A 20397-nucleotide genomic window follows, 5' to 3' on the forward strand; every position below is an offset into this window, starting at 1 on the left:
AGCCAGCTCAGGCCGCACAGGGCTGGGCTTGCAGCACACTCTAGCGACCCAAAGTCTCCACAATAAAAACTAAATAAATACAGCGCTGCACTCACCGAAAAAAACCCTAAAGAACAGTGATTTGAACTCTGCCTTCATTTATAAAACATTTGATGCTTGTTAGGAGGCAAAGACCTGCATTGGTCTGCGATCACTGACCTTTGGCTCTCGATATAACATCAAGGCAACTGTGGTTATTATACAGCTTGCCACTTCTTTGGATCACACTGATAGTTAATCACTTACAAGCTATGGCTTTGCACTCTGTCTTACTGGCTGAGAACCGATGGGCAGCAGACAACAGTGTTGTGCCTGCATGCAGAAGCCCCAGCAGCACGTGCAGCACATGAGCTCCAGCAAGACTGCGCCAGGACAGCCCCCCCGCCCCAAAATCTCCAGATTAAAAAGATTTTGCACACTGTGGCATCTTCTTACACAGTTTCTAGGTTGCAAGTACAGTCTACACTGTAAAACATAACTGAAAATCAGCAGCTTCTTAACAGGTGGTTCAGTTACTGTAACAAACAGTCCATTTGCAATACCAAAAATAACTAAAAACACAGGCTACTTCTCTCCCTTCCCCCCCCATGTAAGCATTTCACAATTACCTTGCACACACTATTAACAAAAACTGTTTACATACAGTCGCAAGCTAAATTGCTTCACTAAGGCTGGAAAGGTGAAAGAAATTTCACTGAATGGCTGCCTTCCACATTTTCATGTGTTTGCCCAGGACAATCCTGGGTTGACAGCTTCCAGGAAGGAGTTGAAGCACAGACCCTCTCATTCAAAGTGTTAATCGGTTTTATTGCCAAGAAGCTTCCAAACTGCTGTATAATTACAGCCCCAACCCGCAACACCCTGGTCAAGTTACCCTCTCCTGCTCCTTCCCACTCACATCTTTAGCACATCAAAACATTCCCTCATCTCATAAATTAAAAGCATCCATTTCTTCACACTCTACAGCTTATTGATCAAACTTCACAATCTGTAGGTATTGTCTTAATCATTAAGAGCTGGGTTCATGGAGCTGCAAGATGAGCTTCAATAATTCAAACCCATCAAGTCACTAACAACTTCTGCGTGTGCTTACCTGTATTTCAGTGCCAACTTCCTTCTCCCACTAATTTGAAGCACTTCAGTTTTATTTCTCCCCTTTCTCTGTTTTCCTCAGTGTTTGCTGTGCCTTTGTTTCTCCTTCTCTTGCTTCAATTTCTTCAAACATGTTTTATTTAAACAACCTTTTCCAATCACACTGCCATGTCTATAGTTGTTGTTCTTGCTCTTAGTGCAAGCATGAATTATTGGTAAATCCAAAGCCACATACATATGCCTGCACACATTACACTCAAAAACACAATTTCTGATACTATTCTCATAAGGACTCTACAGAACAGTTACCATTATACCAAGACACATAGAAGTGCATTTGGTACACCTGGCAGCACTGCTTCAGTCAGAAATATATATTTCAAAATCATTCTGGAGCGTTTAAGTTTCAGACTGTTAAGAACATCATGACTATAGCAAGTACTTACAATGGATCATTGTACTTACTAATGAACAAAGCCTGTTGAAACACCAAACTACATGATTACTGCTTAATTTTTAGATATGGATACACTTCATTGCCTCTCTGTACAGACTACACTTTGAAGCTAAAATTATGAACTACAGTGATTAGAGAACAGCTTTTAAAGAGAACAGAACTTAGTGCCTTTTTATTAAATACTGGAGAAAAAAAACTTCAATAAGAAATAGCCCTTTAACACATCATTTTTCAAGACTTGTATATGTCCTTAAAATTATGTATTAACAATCCTTCCAAAGTGAATGTGACTATGCATACTCTAGAATTTAAGAACTTGTGCAGCTTTTTCCAGGTTCAAGACTTAAACTCCTATCTAGTCAGTGACACAACTGCCTTAATTAAAATCAGCATTTTCATAAAACTTGCAAGCTATTATATACAATGCAGGTATTAAGCTTCAGAAGAATAGCGTGTCAGTACCAAAAAGAGTCACCCGTGCACTCTGAAAAGCAAACATTTTGGACAAATAAGAAAGATGCTTTGGAAGTATCAGATTCAGATTTCTGATTCTTAAGATGAAATAGTTCACATAATTTGAGAATGGACATCCTACATCCATTAACACATCAGCTTCACCCAGCAAGGTTTTCAAAAGGAAGAAGTGAGACACCAGTTGCATCAGTATTAAGAAAAAAAAAAAATCCATAAACAATCTTTTCAAACATCTTTCTTTCCACTCCCTTCTCCCATCAGCTATCTTCACACATGCATACATGTTACATGTCAGGAAATTCCATTATATTCCATTATGATACTCTACAGAAAAAGAAAGAAGCATTTAAAAGATAATATAATTGAAAGAAACTTCTGTAATATAAAGACAGTACTTTCATGTGTGGACCACTGAAGCTGTATTAATACATTTACCTCAATCTTACTAAGAATTAGCCCACTGTGGGATACCTGGACCAGTTTGTACAAAAGTTGAATTAAAAGCCTGGGGCTGTTCAGCAACTGATTTTATTTCCAGTTTATATGCACATTTTCTTTCTTACCTAATTCATAGATTCATTATATGCATTCACAAGAGGTATACTGCAAGGGAACAGAATTCAGGTTCATAACAACTCTTCAGTCTTGCTAATTATATAGGATTTATCTTCAGTATTTGTACAATGCCAAGCAGACTGCTGATGATGCAGACTATTTACTTAGCTAGTCTGGAAAAAACACATAAAACTGCAGCTCAAATAAAAAAAAATAAAATCAAAATACAAAGAGTGCAAATATACACACATATTACATGTTGCAGTGTAGGCACCTAGAATGAAATACTACACTAAAAGTGTATAAACATGAACTAGAAAGATCCTGTGTCTAAAAAACATTAACAACCCCAAGCAAAAAAAAGTAAGTCAATTCATAAACTGATTTCACCACAACCAGAAAGCACCCAAAATTCCACTTCTTAAATGTTAAATCAACCTCCATGTCACCAAACTAACCACATTTGCAACACTGTATTCATGCCAGGATTGGGGGGAGAAAAAAAAAATTAGACCCAAGGCAGACCAAGAAAATATTAACCAAATTATATATTTAGCAAGACTACACAAGACAATGTTGTTTAACAAAAAAAACAAAAAAAAAAAAAAAATCAAAGCCAAAGCAATATTTCTAGCAAGAGGAATGTTGTGTTTGGCCAGATAATTTCAGAAATAATCCCCTGATCCAGTTAGAGACCACACTGGGCAAGAAAGACACTACTTAGTTTGCACAGATCCAAAGTGCCTGTCCCCTTTTCCTAAAGCCCTGGATGTTGAGGCCATGTCCTTCCCCCACTCCCACAAGCTGGTCCTTAGAGCTCCAGGCTCCCCAGCTCAGAGCTGGATCCTTTCTTGCTGAGGAGTGATGCTTTACCATCTTCTGCACCAAACTCAATGCATGCCTGCTTTGATTCCTCCTCCCCTTAAACAAAAAAAGGAAAACAAATCCATGAGTAAGAAGTCCAGCAAGGGTGGCAAAGCCACTGATAAATCTGATGCACGTTCCAAGCCAGGGACAGGTAACGATACGCTTCAGTTTTCAATTCAATCAAAGCAGAAGAGTAAGCTTTTCACTCCATATCCTGGCTAAAAAAGGAACATGTCCTAGCTTAGCTCCATCACGCCTGCACCAGCAAATTGACTTAATTGTCAGCAGGGGATTATGAAATATGAAGTGACTCCAGCAGCACTCAGGGGAGACTCCAGAGGCACAGTGTCTACAGCAAAGACACCAAGGAGCCATCCATCTCTCTCACCCCCAGGCAAAGCAGAAGAGCCTTGGATCTCTAAGAGAGGCCAACAAGAAATAAGAACAAAACTCGGCTTTCCTGGATGACTAGCACTGGCCTAAATAAGAAAAAGTGGTTTTAAATACATCAGCACACCTTCCATGACTGCTGGTGTCCATGGCTGCTGAAACCAAAGTTTAAAGGCTATGATCTGAGACACCGATTTGTAGTTATGACACTACATCTGATAACAGCTCATAGGGGCCTTTCTAAGGAGAAAAGGTAATGTTGTGTATGCTTGCCCTCTCACATCCTTCTCCACAAGAAGGATAAGGGTGGAAAGGGAGGCTGCAGTCAACACAAGGTGCTCTGCTGGGTGCTAACACTGGAGGATGGGAGACAAGAGGAAGGCAGCAGAGACATTGCTAAGCTATACTTTCTGGCTCAAATCTTGTTTTGAGTCTGATGAAGGAAGAGAAGCAAGATGTAACTCAACCCTTGGGACATGGGCATGAAGAAAGAAGTATGGAACCGAAACCTTATGCTGTCTTTGATAAGAGTATATAATAGAGAGAAATCCTCCCAGCTGAAAGCAATCCTTGTGCTGTCTGTCAGGGGATTAACTTTGAATTTAAGAAACAGTTTTCATTTTAATCTAATCTATCACTGGTGTTGGAGACTAGTCTGAACTAGAGTTGCAGCCTCTGAAGCTGTAAACTCCTGACCTAAAGAGCCTTTGGGCTCTAAGCCCTACCAAAACACCAAGTTTGCGCCTCCTAAGCAGGTTCATTTCTTTGCCAGAAGGGAGGTGCAAGGTAGAGAAATCACTCTGTGGCGTAACAGCCCTAATGCTGGTCGCTCAGCTCTCTGAAATGCTGGGTTTTGTCATCTAGTACTAAAAAAAACCCAAAAAACAAAAGGAACAACCAACAACAAAAAAAACCCACACTATAATTAGCTGTGTCATGGCCAAGGTTAGAACTGCTGGTAGGCAAAGCTCTGCTGTGACAAGGCAAAAACCATCCGGCCTCCAGTGTCTGGAGATACCTTCAGCCAAGGAATCAAAAGGAAAACTAAGTACTGCTGTATTTTTCCTAGTCAACCCTTTCCCCAGGGTAGATTCAGCTATTTTATTTTTTTTTAAGGAAATAGCCAAGCTAAAATGAAAGTTTTCACAGAACCTCAGAAATAAGAAGTCATGCATAAATTCTGGATTTCTGTTTTCCCAATATAGTTCAGTAAACTCTGCAGGTAAAATCCACCATTTTTCACTGACTGACTATTCTCAAGTCATTATAAAATTTGATTTTAGTTTCAGAAAGACTAGTATCAGGACTCAGATTCACAGAAATTCAGAACTAGTCCAGTAGCAACCTGCACCACACTGCTCAAAGTAATCACTTCAAAGTGGACTGAAACCAAAAAGATGAAAAAACAGAGTTTCTCTGAAATAGGCTATACACCACAAATTCTTAGAAATGTAAAGGAAATGGGTTGCCAGTTAATATTATGTAGCATATCAAGTCACTGGGAAGACTTACATTCCTCTATAACCTGGTTTGATAGAGTTGAAAGCAATACCACCTCTTTCTTAAATAAGAAGTTATTTCACATGACACAAGAGTACAGTTCTCTTGAAAAACCAATATGGTTCACACTGTAAATTTAAAAGCATTTTTAACGTGGATTTGCAACCCAAAACATTCTAAATACAAATCAAATATAGCTGATAGAACCATCTTTTTGACACAGCCTACAACCAAGCATACCAGATATTAACTTTTTATTACTCTACAGGAACCAACTTTAAAGCATAAAACAAAGGTGCTACAGAGACATACTTAAGTGATTCATGTTGTACACCAGGTTAAAGTTACTGCAGCGTAGACATGCAAGTGACAAAAGAGAGAGGGAGCAGTAATCCTAAAGTTTTCTGAATCAGTGTTTTCTCACAAATTTCAACTACTCAAACACAGTAAGCAATAGAAGCCCCAGGCCTCAAGGCATCACTGCTGAAACCATCTGAGAACAAGGGCCATTACAACATAGCTCCTAACAAGAGCCAAGTAATCTCTTCTTTATGAGACTGCCTGCCCTCCAGCACAGCCCAGGAGAGAAGTTGCAGAGCTCTGAATAGCTCCTCTGCAGCCAGGGGTCCAGTATTTGGGACAGGGTACCCCAAAGGAGGAAGGAATGGTATGACCCATGTTGCCTCTTGGCCCTTCAAGCACATTGCACAAGTGAAAATCCAGGCAGGAGATAGTAAAATGAACCTTGAATATTCTTGTCACCTCTGAGTGAATCAGAGATGCATGGGAGCAGAAGTAGCTCATCACCCCACTGTTGTGAAGAAAGCACAAGGGTTTTCAGCATCTTCAATATTATAATTAAAACAACTCTCACATACATCCAAACAACACAGCATGTTTCAGAAACAACTCTGAAGAACAGCATATAAACATACAAGTGTCTATTACATGCACATGATGCAAACAGCACTTGCCATTGTGCTTGGATTAACAAGCAAATACCACTTCCACAAGCCTCCACCATGCTTTGATGTATATTTAGCTGCCATTACCAATTTTCATGACTGTGACAGGTCACACAAAGGGGTTTGGAGTTCTGATTTTTAAAGCCAAGCCATACCCTTAATACTAATTTTTAATCAAGAGACATTCTCAATTCCTCAAGAAAGCAACTTCTGGGTGTGCAACAGAAATGTTTTCCTTTTGTCAGAAAAGTCAGTTTCTAACAGCCATAGGTCAAAACAAAACCTAAACTGCATTTCACAGTCCATAATTATTTATGTAACAAGTAATTGAAACTGAATTTCAAGTGACTAACATTTCCAAAAAGCTTCCCCAAAATCTGCAGCAAATGGCAAACCACTAGGCAAATCTGAAATCCTAACACAGGGTAAAAGACACGGCATCACTCTTCTATTCAGCAGCTAAGGGAATTAAGCAAAAGCAATGCCTTCTGCTAAAGGAGAAGGAAGAGGAGACAGATAGGGTTAGCCAGACTGCTACACAACAGCATTTTTTAACAACTCTCACTACCATTTTGATGAGTAGGTATCCTGTTTCCTGCATCTAGTAAGTTAGATGAGATAAACCTAAAGCTTACTTGCTCCAACCAAAGTAGACCCTCCCCTATTCAATACCTAACTGCACATATTTAATGGGATTACATTACACATAGAAATACTAATTCCCATGCTAACCTTACTGTATTACTTACACTGACTGAGATCATGTTGAGCTAATACCTGTACAAACCCAGAACAACCTAGTCCATCCCAATGTGTTTATTGTTACAACATAAAGGTAGGAAAGAGCAATCATACATCCAGAGAAGTATGAATAGTAACACTACATGAATAATCTCAGACTACCAGCTGACCATCCGCTGCCAAGATTTTATAGGTATTGCAGAGAGAGGAGACTTCAAAGAAGTCTTCTCTTTTGTGTCCTAACACTTCACAATTACTAGAAGCTTGACTGGTTTGGGTTTTTTAAAATGCAAAAGCTTGAAAAAAAAAAATACCATGTTGCATGCCTATCTTGACTGAGAACATACTGTTGCAACTATTGGCTTAAAAAAAAAGCCCACAATCCTTTGGATAATCTCTTACAAGTCCTGATTAAAAGTGGATTTAATATTATGAAATGAAGCATAATTGTTCAAGCCGTCCTTGAGCAGTTTCTTACACCACACTGCTCCATCAGTGCACTCAAGATGACAGTTGCACTGTCAAACGTAAGATGAGACAGGCTGATAGCAAGGTCCTTCCTAAATATTTTCCTCTGTGAAGTAAAACAGATACAGTTCTTCCAAACCATGTCTGTCTCCTGTTCTATTTCAAACACACACTAAACACACATAATGAAATGGAGTACACATTTAATAAGTACGAGCCATATCAATGGCCTATCCAACAAGAAGTCCTAGAATACATGCATTTTGTTTCCTCTGCTTAAGTCATTACTGATTTTATGTCTAGTAAAATTAAGGTATACAGGCAAAAAAAAAGGTTTCACGATAACAGTGGCACTATTGCCACCTGCTGTCAGAAAGCATTCATGACATCCCACAGCACCTCGCACTTCTCAACCATGGGAAGTTAAAGACTTTCAAGAAATTCAACTTGGCAAATGTTTTGCCTGTATGTTGCTAGTTTTCTCTAGAAAGGGCACACACAAAAAAGATCCAAGGTAACCATGGCATCAAGGATCAATAATCACATTGGTCTGATGGTTAAAGTCCATGTTAGAGTCCTGGAATACAGGAAAGAAGTTCTGCTAACAGGAACAAGGATTTTAAGTTACCACCCACTCAAACTACAAAGGATAAAATTAAGCAGTGTCAGAGGACAGAAACGTTAAAAGAGAAGATGATACAGTGAAAGGCTTGACATCTCACAGCCTGTTACTATTCCCCTTAATTACTGAACACTGCTAGGAACCTGGATCTCCAGCAGAGCCCACACAGCTCTGACTGCCCTGCTTGCAACATGTACAGTCCTTGGTTTTAGGGAGATAAAATAGGATAAGTTTGAGTGGCCAAGCACAAACCTGAGAAGCAAAGAGACCAAGTGAAAGCACAAACACAAAATGAGTTACTTCCAAACCTGACAAGTCACAGTTAATGCAAGTAGTGTCCTCAACTCCCACCCATTCTCCCCCTACTCTGGAAAGTGTCAAAGTTACTTGAAATGTTTTATTTGTATTCATAAAGCTCCTAAGCAGTTTGCATTTGTTTTTTTTTAATGAACAAAAATATCAGCAACATATGGTTTATATAGACAATTATTGCCCCAGGAAGCCTAGAAATAATCAGACACAATAAATGGGTTCGACAATGAATGCACAAAGAAATAAGTACATATTGTTCTAGGTAAAACAGACAGTGGCCTGAAAGCATCAACACTGATGAAGACCAGATTGTTAAAGAAATCCACGTACCACAGACCATCAGGTTAGATTAGGCTACTATAATGTCCACCTTGCCCTTTTTATGTTATATTCTCAGAAGACTAGTAGACTATACCAAATCCAGTCAGAGGAGATAGTTGGCCATCTAACTTTGTGCCAGGGTATTTCATGGAATCACAGAATGGTTTGGATTGGAAGGGAATTTGGATTGAACCTCCAAAGATCATCTGTCTAGTTCAACCCCCCTACCAGGGTCAGGGACATCTTTCACTACATCAGCTTGCTCTAAGTCCCATCCAGCCTCGCCTCAAACACTTCCAATGATGGGGCATCCACAACTTCTCTGGGCAACCTGTTTTAGGTATTTAGGTATTACACTCAGATAACCTGCACCCTCATCTCATTCTTCTCAGGCTTCTAGGCCAGCATGGCATAACATGCAAAGTCAAATAGCATTGCTCTGAACCTCAACTTGTGCGTCTGGTGCCTCTGTCCAATCTGTTAGTTTAAGGAGCCTTTTGAGTGCATTGTTCCAATGGAAAGTGTATTTTTTTTTCTCTACTGCTTTTTTTATGGCTTCTCATTAAGTCATTGAACACTCACATCCCGCTGCTTGTTAACATGAAGTGCCTATCTATTTGCAGAATCTGGCCACATGGCAGGCTGATCAGCAAAGCCTTCCTTGTAGGCATGCAAGGTTTAGGTATTCATTCCATCACCCGAGACTCTCGAGCACAACACGATTTGGCAGGATAATGTCCAGGCCCATGGCCGAGGCACAGACCCACCCAGAAGCCATCTCTGTTAGCTAGGCGACACAGCTGTAAGTACACTGGTAGAATATACTGGCATACTGAAAACATTTCACCACAATTAATTTTCCCCTCCCAAAGCACCCCAGAACAAGGAAAAAAGTTCATTCCTGCCATGTGTCTGCAGCACTGCCAATCATTTCTTTTTTTGTTCTTAAGTTTTGAATTATACTAATTACACCTGGGGTATTTTCAAAGTATATTGTGACCATCCTTGCTACAGTACAATTCTGAGTTGGACTCCTCAGTCTTACGAAGCCACATCCTTAAAGCAAATGGTGTTTGACTGAGACAGCAGCTAAAGTAGTCCACCTAAATTAAACTGCACCTCTAGCTGTACTTTTCTTTGGTTTCATTCTCTTGATCACTGTCACTTTACACAGAGTTTTAGTTTTCATCCAAATGAGTATCACACTAAAGGGAAGAACTACATTGATATCAGATCAGACCAAAAGCAGAGGGTAAGTTTAACCATATCTACTACTTATCAGACACACTTAAAGTATTTTCCACAGAAAGTGGTAATAAACTCACTCAAAGATGTCATGATTGAGTATGACCAATTCCCTCAACTATTAACATTAACTTTTCCGATGAGTAAGTGGGGACTATATATAAATTAGTCTGGGGCTTTACGCAAGTATAATTGCACCAACTGTAAATTAACTTGAGAAACCTTTGATTAAGACCACAGTCTGCTCACACTAAAGATGAAAACCAAATTAACAACAATTTGTTAACATTATTGCTTCTATTCCTAGAGGAAATTACAACAGTCTAAGTTACATAGGCAGATGCCAGATGACTCCATGCAAGCGATTTCAATACAAGTTTTCAGTTTCCCTATGTGTACACTGGAGATAAAACATTCAAAACATGCTTACAAAACATGCTACTAGACACCAAACTCACTAAGAAGCTGGCAGCATAAGCAACCATTTGTGTTTAGCTCAGTTGGGGGTGGGAGGAGAACACAAAACCCCCACAAAATCTATGGTAGTTAATAAATGCAAAAATCCGATGCAAAAATCCTATAAGCAACATAAGGGCAGATTTTATGTTTTGTTGATTCCACTTTCAATAGCAGGAACATTTGAATTAAGGGACTTATTTTTATAGTGAATGAAGAGCTGAAGAATAATTTCAAATAAGCTCCAGAGTAAGAACTATCAGTCACTGTAAAATAAAAAGAGGGAGAGTAAGTATATACACAATACTAGCTCAGGCCCAGCAACTAACTCAAATACCTTCGTAATACTCACGCCACTTCTAAAGTAATTTCTACTTCAGAAGCTACAACATAAAAATTTTGTGTGATAAATTAAGTTGCCAAATGAAATGGATTAGCAATCAGTGAAATTGCCTGATGTCAGATCTGTTCCAGATTAGAATCCATCCTTTTTCCCCACCTGTTCCTTAAGCACCAAGTTCAAGGCAACTGCAGTGACTGATTGCCCATTAACAAGCTGTTTATGTGGAAAGGCATAGTTCAGCCACTATCTATACTTACGCACTGGTTTAAGCATAATTCACTGATAATCTATTCAGTTCCCAGTTTCAATACATAGTACTTCTACCTTGATGTGTAATTTTGAACTTGAGAAAAATGGATGCCTCGAATTTAAACAATCAGATTGTACTTCAAGGTCAAGGCCAGGAAAAGAAGAGTCCTGAAGAAAATCTGTTGCTATGTCCAGTTAAGAAAACTGAGAAAGATATTGGTGTTACACTAAAATACTGAAACAGTCACGAAGTCAGAAGCCTGAGGGAGGAAAGGCATATTTCATTAGGGAAAGTTGAAACTTATTATGAAAATAGCTATTTCGTCCTTTAGGTTGAGTCATGCACAGGCTCCAGTCCTGCAACAAGCAAAGCAAACACAGCATATTCAAAACAAAACATTTTCCAATTCCACATGCTTCCAGTACTGGGACAGGGAGGTAAAGCAGGACAAGCATTTCAAACTCTTACAAACCTGTTAGAAAGACTCAGATGTAATTCACTCCCTGAAAACACCTCTGCATCTTAAAGCAACCAAGAGATCCTCCCCTCTGCGTACCTTCACTCGGCTAGCGCTGCAGAATATGCCAAGGAAGCAAAGAAACCTGTGCAGCGTGTCTGCCAAACCAGCATCCCTAGCTGAAGTGACTCACTGCAGATATGTAGATGGTTACCTGTAAAGGAAGCCTCTTCTTGAAGAGTATGAGGTTCAGTAACTACATTCCAGCATCAGAGGTTAGTAAAAAAGGGATATAAAAAATTGTTTACTTATTTTCTTCACTAACTTTTCACTACTTATCAGAGTAAGATTTTACTCTCTACTTGTTTTCTCATATGGAAAAAAATATTCCCTTTAAAAAGTGATAGTTAATCCTCCCAGATTTGGGAGGATTAGAAAGGATTCCAGCACTCAAGTACTGTTTAAAGGGAGCCACCTAGTTGCTACAACTGTAGCAACTGTCTAATTGCTAATTTAGAAGCAACACTGTAAACTTATTGCCAGAAATACCTACTTGAACAGAACTGATCACCTTCCTTTTTCCTGTAGATTAAAGGTTTCTGTTCTCAGTACCATTCCCCACAATCATTTCCCCTCAATCTTACTCCTAGTAAAAACTCACTCACAAGCACATTAGTACATGCCTTTTTATCTTGGAACTGGGCCAATACGATTTATTAAGAAGTAGTAAATGAATACCTGAGGCCAGCAGTGGTGAACTGCTGCTTAAGGTGTATCAGGTACATAGACATACATACACACTCACTCCATAAATGCAACTCCTTTATCTACTTCAGATTTAAAAGTTATTGCATATGATATAAATAGCAACATATTTTTCCCTATTTTCATTGAAAATGCAGAGGAAATTTAGTATTTACTGCTTAGCTAGTACCATAAATACAGCACAATTTATTTTTCAAATCTTACTGAGGCTTTTACTGCTTATTTCTGTATTTAGGATTGGCTGCTCTATAAAAACAACATACTTGAAGCAGCCTAGAAGCAAGCAGAATAAGGTCCATGACTGGTGGACTAATCCTTTTTGTTTTTTCATTAGGCCCTGAAAACTTCAGTCAGCACCAGTGTTGCTACATCAGGCACACCTAAGCCATGAAGACCATCATGTCATACCATCCAGACTTTAAATAAGCAGAGGCAGCAGGCAAGCAGACTCAGAGGGAAACATTTTTTAGAGTCAACGCAGGACATACACCACTTATTTTGGACTGCTGCTAAATTAACCAGCAGTGGAAAGACTTGCTCCCTAAATCCATATCATACCTTGGAGAAAGCAGCTCAAAAACATTAAGGTGGAGGGAGGTGGCAAAGCAGTAGGGGTGGCATTACATATTTTGTGGCTTTAGTATTCCAATATTGTCTGAAACGATTTTTCTCGCATAGCCCATTTGGCCCACAGAAATGTTTTCTATTAGGAAATGCCAGCAGTATGAATAAAATATGTGTTAGAGCTGAGAGGAAAGGGGCAGAGGGACTAAACAACCTCCCTCTCCCTTCCCTAAATACTCACACACACTCTGAACTCAGTTCTCACGGGTTATTTGGAAGTCAGCTAATTGTGGTTATCTAGCTTCCAGGTGCTTGAAGCACTTTTGACATGAGGATGAAGGGACATCCAGGAATATCTAATTTGTTAAAAAGGGCAGTTATCATGAATTTATGCACTAAGTACCTGCCTCAGGGACAGCCTCTTCACATTCTTAGGAGCGTAATACTGAAAGGACAGAAAAGGATATAGGAGTAAAAATAAAGGGGTTTTTTGTACAAATCTTACCCAAATCCTTAAAAAAAGGGGGGGAAGGAAATTAACATAACAGGGCACCTTAGGCAAAACATCAAGTTAAACTAATACCTGTCTGCAATTCAATCAGTAGCAAGGAAGTTTTAGGGAACCATTCTGGAAGGATAACACATTTACGGGGTAGATAATTGACATCGATTTTAGCAACATGGTGTATCAGCTCACTTCTTCAGCTACCTTCTCCATCACAACGCATCTCAGGTTAACTCTCACTCTCTTCAGCAGCCAGAAAATAGATCCTCACCCTGATCAAGAATTATTTCAGAGTGACTGTAATGATGCAATGGCTTTGACAATAAGCAAAGACACAAACTTTTACTTCCACTGTTTCCATAGTTGTCCTCTTTTAGCATAAAATATTTGTAAAACACTTTGAGGAAGTAAGTAACATTCAGTTTGTTAAAGTCTAGGAGAAAAGGGATCCTTTTGTAGCAGTGCTCGTCAGTGATATCTCGGTATTTAGCTGCATAAGATCACCATTAACACCTTTGTTAGCCTAACAAAAGAAATTCAGTTATCACTTTGTCTCATTTGTATGTGCAAAAGTCAAAGGGGAAGCAGAATTCAGATCATAAGGTAAGCTACTAAATTTAACAGAAGCATTTGTATAGTACAGCTCAGAAATAAACCTGGCCATACTCCAAAGAGTCATGTCGTTATCTGGTTACCCAAAGGAGAGCACCACAGCATGAAGTCAGCTCTATAAGCAAATTACTGCACATATTCTCACACCCCTGTTTAATCAAGTAAATCCATTTGTGTCTCAGTTATCCCTCACAGGCAGATATTGGAAAATACAAATTTTTTTGCTAATATGCTTGTACCCTGTCCTGGTTTCAGCTGGGATAGAGTTAACTGTCTTCCTAGTAGCTGGTACAGTGCTGTGTTTTGAGTTCAGTATGTGAAGAATGTTGATAACACTGATGTTTTCAGTTGTTGCTCAGTAGTGTTTAGACTATAGTCAAGGATTTTTCAGCTTCTCATGCCCAGCCAGGGCACCTGACCCAAACTGGCCAACAGTGTATTCCATACCATGTGACGTCCCATCTAGTTTAGGAACTGGGAAGGGGGGCAGGGAATCGCCGCTCGGGGACTAGCTGGGTGTTGGTCGGCAGGTGGTGAGCAATTGCCCTGTGCATCATTTGTACATTCCAATCCTTTTATTATTACTGTTGTCATTTTATTAGTGTTATCATTATCATTATTAGTGTCTTCTTTTCTGTTCTATTAAACCGTTCTTATCTCAACCCACGAGTTTTACTTCTTCTCCCGATTTTCTCCCCCATCCCACTGGGTGGGGGCAGGGGAAGTGAGTGAGCGGCTGCATGGTGCTTAGTTGCTGGCTGGGGTTAAACCACGACATACCCAAATCTGGAGACAATTTGAACCATGTGGCACCCTTCCATGGTCCCAGAATTTGCCAAACTATTCCCTTTACTGAAGGCATATTATGTTGTTCCCATAAGCCAATTGTAAATTAAAATTCAAACTGTAAGTGTCTTCCTGTTGCTTTGTGTATGACTTGCTGTGTATTAAACTATTTATTACAGGAGGTAGTTAATGGAATTCCTAAATTCAGACAGAAAGTCTCAGTAGGGTCTCTTCCCTTCTTACCCCTGCCAGTTGCATGCCCTGGGATAGGGAGGGTGTCAATCATTAACATTTGGGGTAGCCAAAAGGCTTCAAGTATGAAAAGAACTTGCACAGATTTACCTCTAAAAAGTCTGTCTCCTATTCCATGTTCGATGGGCTGCATTTTATTCAACTTACAGACAGAAATTGATGTTGTGGGGATTGTGTTAGTTAGTTAGACCATAAGAATGTCTGCAAGATGGAGCTTTCCAAAGGAGAAACAGGACATGACTACTTTTTGCTTTCTCTCTTTAAGGCTTGGATAATTTTAACTGCAGAAGGAAAAACAATGGAGTTCTTTGCAAAAGCATCATAGAGTGCAGAAACATGTTTCTAGATACCATCCAGGAGACACTACAATTTCACTGAAACTTTTCTGTTTGATTTAAAAAAAAAATCTCAGTGCAGCAACTGGATTTTTTACATAAATAATATAGTACTTGAACCAAAACATCCTCCTCATTTAGCTTTCCAGCTATCCTCCACAATAAGTTTAAAAGGTTTAACTTCAAAAGAAAAAGTAACACTGAAACCATGAACAAATCAAAGGCTTACACTTAAGATTTAATTACTGCATTGACATATAAAGAATATTTGATTTGTCAAGGTAACTATAGATTAGTATTTTAATCTAAGCATATTAGCAATTTATAGTAGTTAATACATTATGCAGTTCAGGAACTATAAAATATTAGAGAAGAAATTGGCTAGAAGAATCTCAAAAACTGACCCATACCAATGTCCTGACCTAGGACTGCTGCTACACATCAGCCTGATACCGCAGAGTATCGCTGTCCCTTCCTATAAGTAGTTTTGCCAACATCTAATCTGAATCTCTCATCAAGGCCAAATCCAACTCCTCTTTAACTTACTTACAAAAGCCATCAGTAGAAACAACTTCTTTCTTTTTGCCAAATAGCCTTCTAGATACTTGAAGAGTCTTATGTCCCTCTTTAGGTCTTGGAACCTCAGTTTTACTGGGTGGTTTTGAGTGATCTTTAATCCTTTCCTCAAAATTACACATTAATATGTGTTGATTTTAATTGGGTTCTATTTTTTATTTCTACTCTGATAGATGCATTCCTTACCAGGATGGCAGGCAAGTTTACAAGTAGATAGTGTCATTGACAGCCTGGGATATAGGTTTTTGGACATTTCAAGAGAAACGGAGAAAACCCCTTTAAATCAAGAAAAGCAAAGTATTCCCATTCTGAAGCTAACCTGCAACCAGTTCCAGCCTGTAATTCAAGGGAGACCTAGGAACAAAGAGAATCTAAATATAAATCAAAAGAAGTATGCTAATATTGACTTACTGTAGAGTAATAAAGTCAGCAAGAGCACTACTGGAAATGTCATCTTCAAAGAATCAGGGGGGAAAAAAAAAATAAAAGATTAAAGCTTCAGAGGCTTTATCAACACAGTGAGGAGAGGTTCATGTTACTACATGGATGCTACTATATTGTTTGTTTGTCTGTAATTTGGAAAGGCTTTTGTACATCAGTAAACCAGAAGATTTTAATTTAAAAACTTCTGCATGGAAATACCATCCTCATCACTTACTGGAGTGCAAAAAAGCATTTTGAGATAACTGGATTCTACCTGTAGTCCACAAAACCCAGTAGCATGTCTTCACTGTGAAATGGGGAGTTAGGCAGAGAGAAACAACATCAAACAATCCAAGAGAGTCTATTCACTAACTTCTACACTGTATGAGCAAGTATTTCTGTACTCTTTACAGATGTGAGCCAGTATCTCCACACAGCTTTTTCACTTTGGCCAACACAGCCTTGGGAATCTCTGCGCTTTATTCCACCACAGAGAAGATACTGCAGTATGTTTCCTTCCAAAAAATGACTAATACCAAAAATTAGTTCTTGAAAATGAATCAATACTCCTAACAGTTAAGGACAACACTAGCCAAATACTAGGGGGGTAAAAGATTTCTAGCCTCAAGACACACAAAACATACTCTTTTCAGGGTGGGGAATGCAGGCAAGATTTGGCTGGGGCATGTGTGCAGGGGGGAATCTTCCCATAGTCTTTCCCAGCAAGCCAAATTAGCTTATTATAACCCAATGCACAATGAAATTGCATAGGCATTTCCCCCTCCTATTCTGTCACAAGAGGATGCTACGCACACTTCTTCACCTCAGTTGCATACATGGAGACATGGTCACTAAGCAAGAAGAGGTACTAAAACTAATCCCATCCCTGGAAACATTTAAGGTCAGGTTGGACGGGGCTCTGAGCACCCTGATCTAGTTGAAGATGTCCCTGCTCATTGCAGGGAGGGTTGGACTAGATGACCTTTAGATGTCCCTTCCAACCTATTCTATGATACTATTTAGAACTCTGTAGGTCACAGCCAAAAAACTGAAAGATACAGTCTCCCTACAAGAAAGCAAATATTCAAGCCACATAAAACAGAAATTCAGTTTTCCTATCAGCTTATTGTTGAGCTTTTCACATTACCTAGCCCACAAATGGCTCGATTTATAAAAACAGACTGGAATGTACTGCAGTAGGTTAGTATCAAAATTCAGCCTTCTACATGTCAAGTGTGAAGTCTCAGCTACTCAAGTTAGGTCAAAAGATGGATACAAGATCATTATTCTTTTCTTGGTGACCATGCTATTAAAGTTTCACAATAATCCTTGTCACAGCAAAGGCACACAGGATGAACATAGGCAATATAGAAAAGTTGGGGAAAAAATATGTTGTTTCCAAAAGATTTCCACAGGACATACCAATTTTATGCAACTTTTCAAAGCTCAAACTCGTTACATGGCCCTATAAAGGATTTTAAAGGCATAACAATATAAAACATTTAACCACCTACCAGCATTAACGATGGCATCAACCTCAAGCAGTGTAATGTCACCTCTATAGAGAGAAACTTTCTCACTCAGACTTTTCTTCCCTTGCAGATCTTCTTTAGTGCTTTCACCTACAAAGCAAGAAAGCAGTAAAACCTGGTTACAAACACCAGTCTGAGATCTCTATTTACAAGTCCAGAGCAGGCATCAGCAGTTCCAGTTACACTACTGCTGTCAGACTGCAGCATCTTTCAGTTTTGCCTCGAGAGGGCACCGGTAACCCACAAAGATACCAGCATTTCACTAAAACACACTACATGCTTTGCTTTTTTTTTTTTGTCAAATACAAGCTACTGCGAAGCACTGATTCCTTGCCCACATACCATTTGATTTAAAAACTGTATAAATATACACATTTTTTGGAGCTAGATCCATCAAAGAATTTTCTTTGGTAACCACAAGACTGCAAGTTACAAAAAAAAAAAAAATGAAGAATTAGTTAAGATAATCCTCCTACTGAAGCAATAATTTACCCAACCCAGAATTATTCCGAATGCGCACAACAACATGCAAGCACGCCATTTGCCAACAGCCCCAAAATTCAGAACTAGCCCTGGCAGCAGGTAGTAGGAAGAAGAAAAACCCGAAAACACCAGCAAATATAAACTTGGCTTTGCTACCTGAAATTGCTCAACTAGAAGGGGGCGTGAAGACAACATACATCAGCTTTCAAAAGATTTGTTACTAAACAATGTTAAAATAGGTCCCCTTATTCTGCTAAACTCTTCATTTCTGCATCACCAATTCACTTCATTTGCATCATACTCAATATATATAACAGTTCAGTTACCCCAATCACTTCTACAAACACTTATTGGCCAAAAGCTTAACCTAGTCTTGCTCTATTAGACATCCACATCATTAGCAAAGAACTAAGGAGAGAAAAAAAGACTGCTTAACTGACTTTTTTTTTTTTTAAATCAATTCTTTCCAACACAAGCCAAGCATCTCAAGAGGCTTGAGCTTATATATTGGCCAGAAATAGAACTAAATTGCTAAGGTCACAATTTAAATGGGAAACAGTTCCCAATCTTCAGAACAAGTGAAATTTATTTGTAAGTAAAAAAATCTCAAGCGAAGATTTAGCAAGAACGTAGAAGCAGTCCAAACAAATTTGGCCCTTTAGTATTTACATTGACCTTCATTTAATCAATTTCCACCAATTCAAGTATACCTGCTCAAATTTGTCAGCATTACAAGCAACCACAAGTAGAAATAAAAAAGTTGCATTTATTTTAGATCTTGCTCTTCTAATTCAGCACAAATGACTGGTATCAGAAATCATCGTTTATCTCAACCACTCCAAAATAACTAGTCTCCCTCAGTTCTACTTTAAATCAGCTATCACATGCTCCAGCAAAAGATATGTTGCCACTATGACATAACACTAGCATAAAGGTAGTCTTGTATCCAAGTGTGCATATTCAGGAGTTCAGTTTCTGTATGTGGCTCCTAAAGCTACTATTTCATTGCCACCAGATCACCCTCAGTGCCTTAACCAAAGCAAAGAGTGTTTCTGCAGAAAGGTAGCAAGTTTCTATTATCATAATAAGAACGTTGTATCACTCTAACCTAAAAGTCATACTGTTCATCCATTTTTCCACAGAAGATAACCATTGCAGTTAGCTGTCGAGTTGTGTTAAAATAAAAATCAGCCTCTGTGACCGATTTAGAGCCTAATTTATTATCTGCTTTCATGTTAACTGCATTCTCCCAGCAAGTAGGACATTTGTTTTCCCCATCCCTCCCCAGTGAGCATCCTACTGGAGCTCTGCCAAATTTAAACCGCACACCATCATCGTCCCCCTCCCCCTTCTGCCCGAGTTACTGCAACACTACCTAACATCAAATCAAAACACATTGAATTCTTCAAACTAAAATCATTTAAATAGAGAGTACAGCTTGGACACTACAGTATTTGTGCAAATACGATACAAAAACGAATACCAAAAAAAATCCACCAGGAAGAACCATGAAGACAACAGATACCACACAATAAAAAAAGCTAATTCTCATTATCACTAATTTCTCAGTCCGAGGGAAAGCAGACATGTCCCTCGATCAATTCACCAGTAAGGTCATCTAACTCTGTAGGGTGACACACAACACGATGTTGCGCACACTGGCGTTGCCTCCCAAATTTCCATCCTCCACAGCCTTCACAAGTTTGCCTCTAGTTCTCACTCTTTGCAAGTACTGAATATATTTGAGTGTGGTTCTCCTGAGACTCCTTCCCCACAGAAAAGCATTAATAAAGTCACTGCCTAATGAGGGGAAAAGAAAAAAATAAAAAAATAAAAAAAGAGAGACCAAAAACCCCAACCAAAACACACACCACTCCTATATGGTCTACCACATCCTCTTCAACAAGCCCCTTACCTGCCCCACAGTTCTTGGAAGAGCCCTGATCACCACTGTCTTTAATACAGTTCAGCAGTAAAAGCATATGCTGCCTTGTACATCTTTGATAGATT

At 39.0% G+C, this 20397-nt stretch overlaps 1 protein-coding gene across 4 annotated transcripts in view; it reads right to left on the reverse strand.

Moving 5' to 3' along the window:
- The window catches only part of MACROD2 (mono-ADP ribosylhydrolase 2), a 942372-nt gene that overhangs the window by 899343 nt on the left and 22632 nt on the right, over positions 1-20397 (reverse strand). For all 4 annotated transcript variants that reach the window (XM_069787543.1, XM_069787546.1, XM_069787545.1 and 1 more), the window contains exon 3: positions 17887-17994. In XM_069787543.1, the coding sequence (XP_069643644.1) occupies positions 17887-17994 (108 nt within the window). The remainder of the gene's footprint in view (positions 1-17886; positions 17995-20397) is intronic.

The sequence above is a fragment of the Haliaeetus albicilla genome, chromosome 7, assembly GCF_947461875.1.
Source record: "Haliaeetus albicilla chromosome 7, bHalAlb1.1, whole genome shotgun sequence".
Taxonomy (NCBI): domain Eukaryota; kingdom Metazoa; phylum Chordata; class Aves; order Accipitriformes; family Accipitridae; genus Haliaeetus; species Haliaeetus albicilla.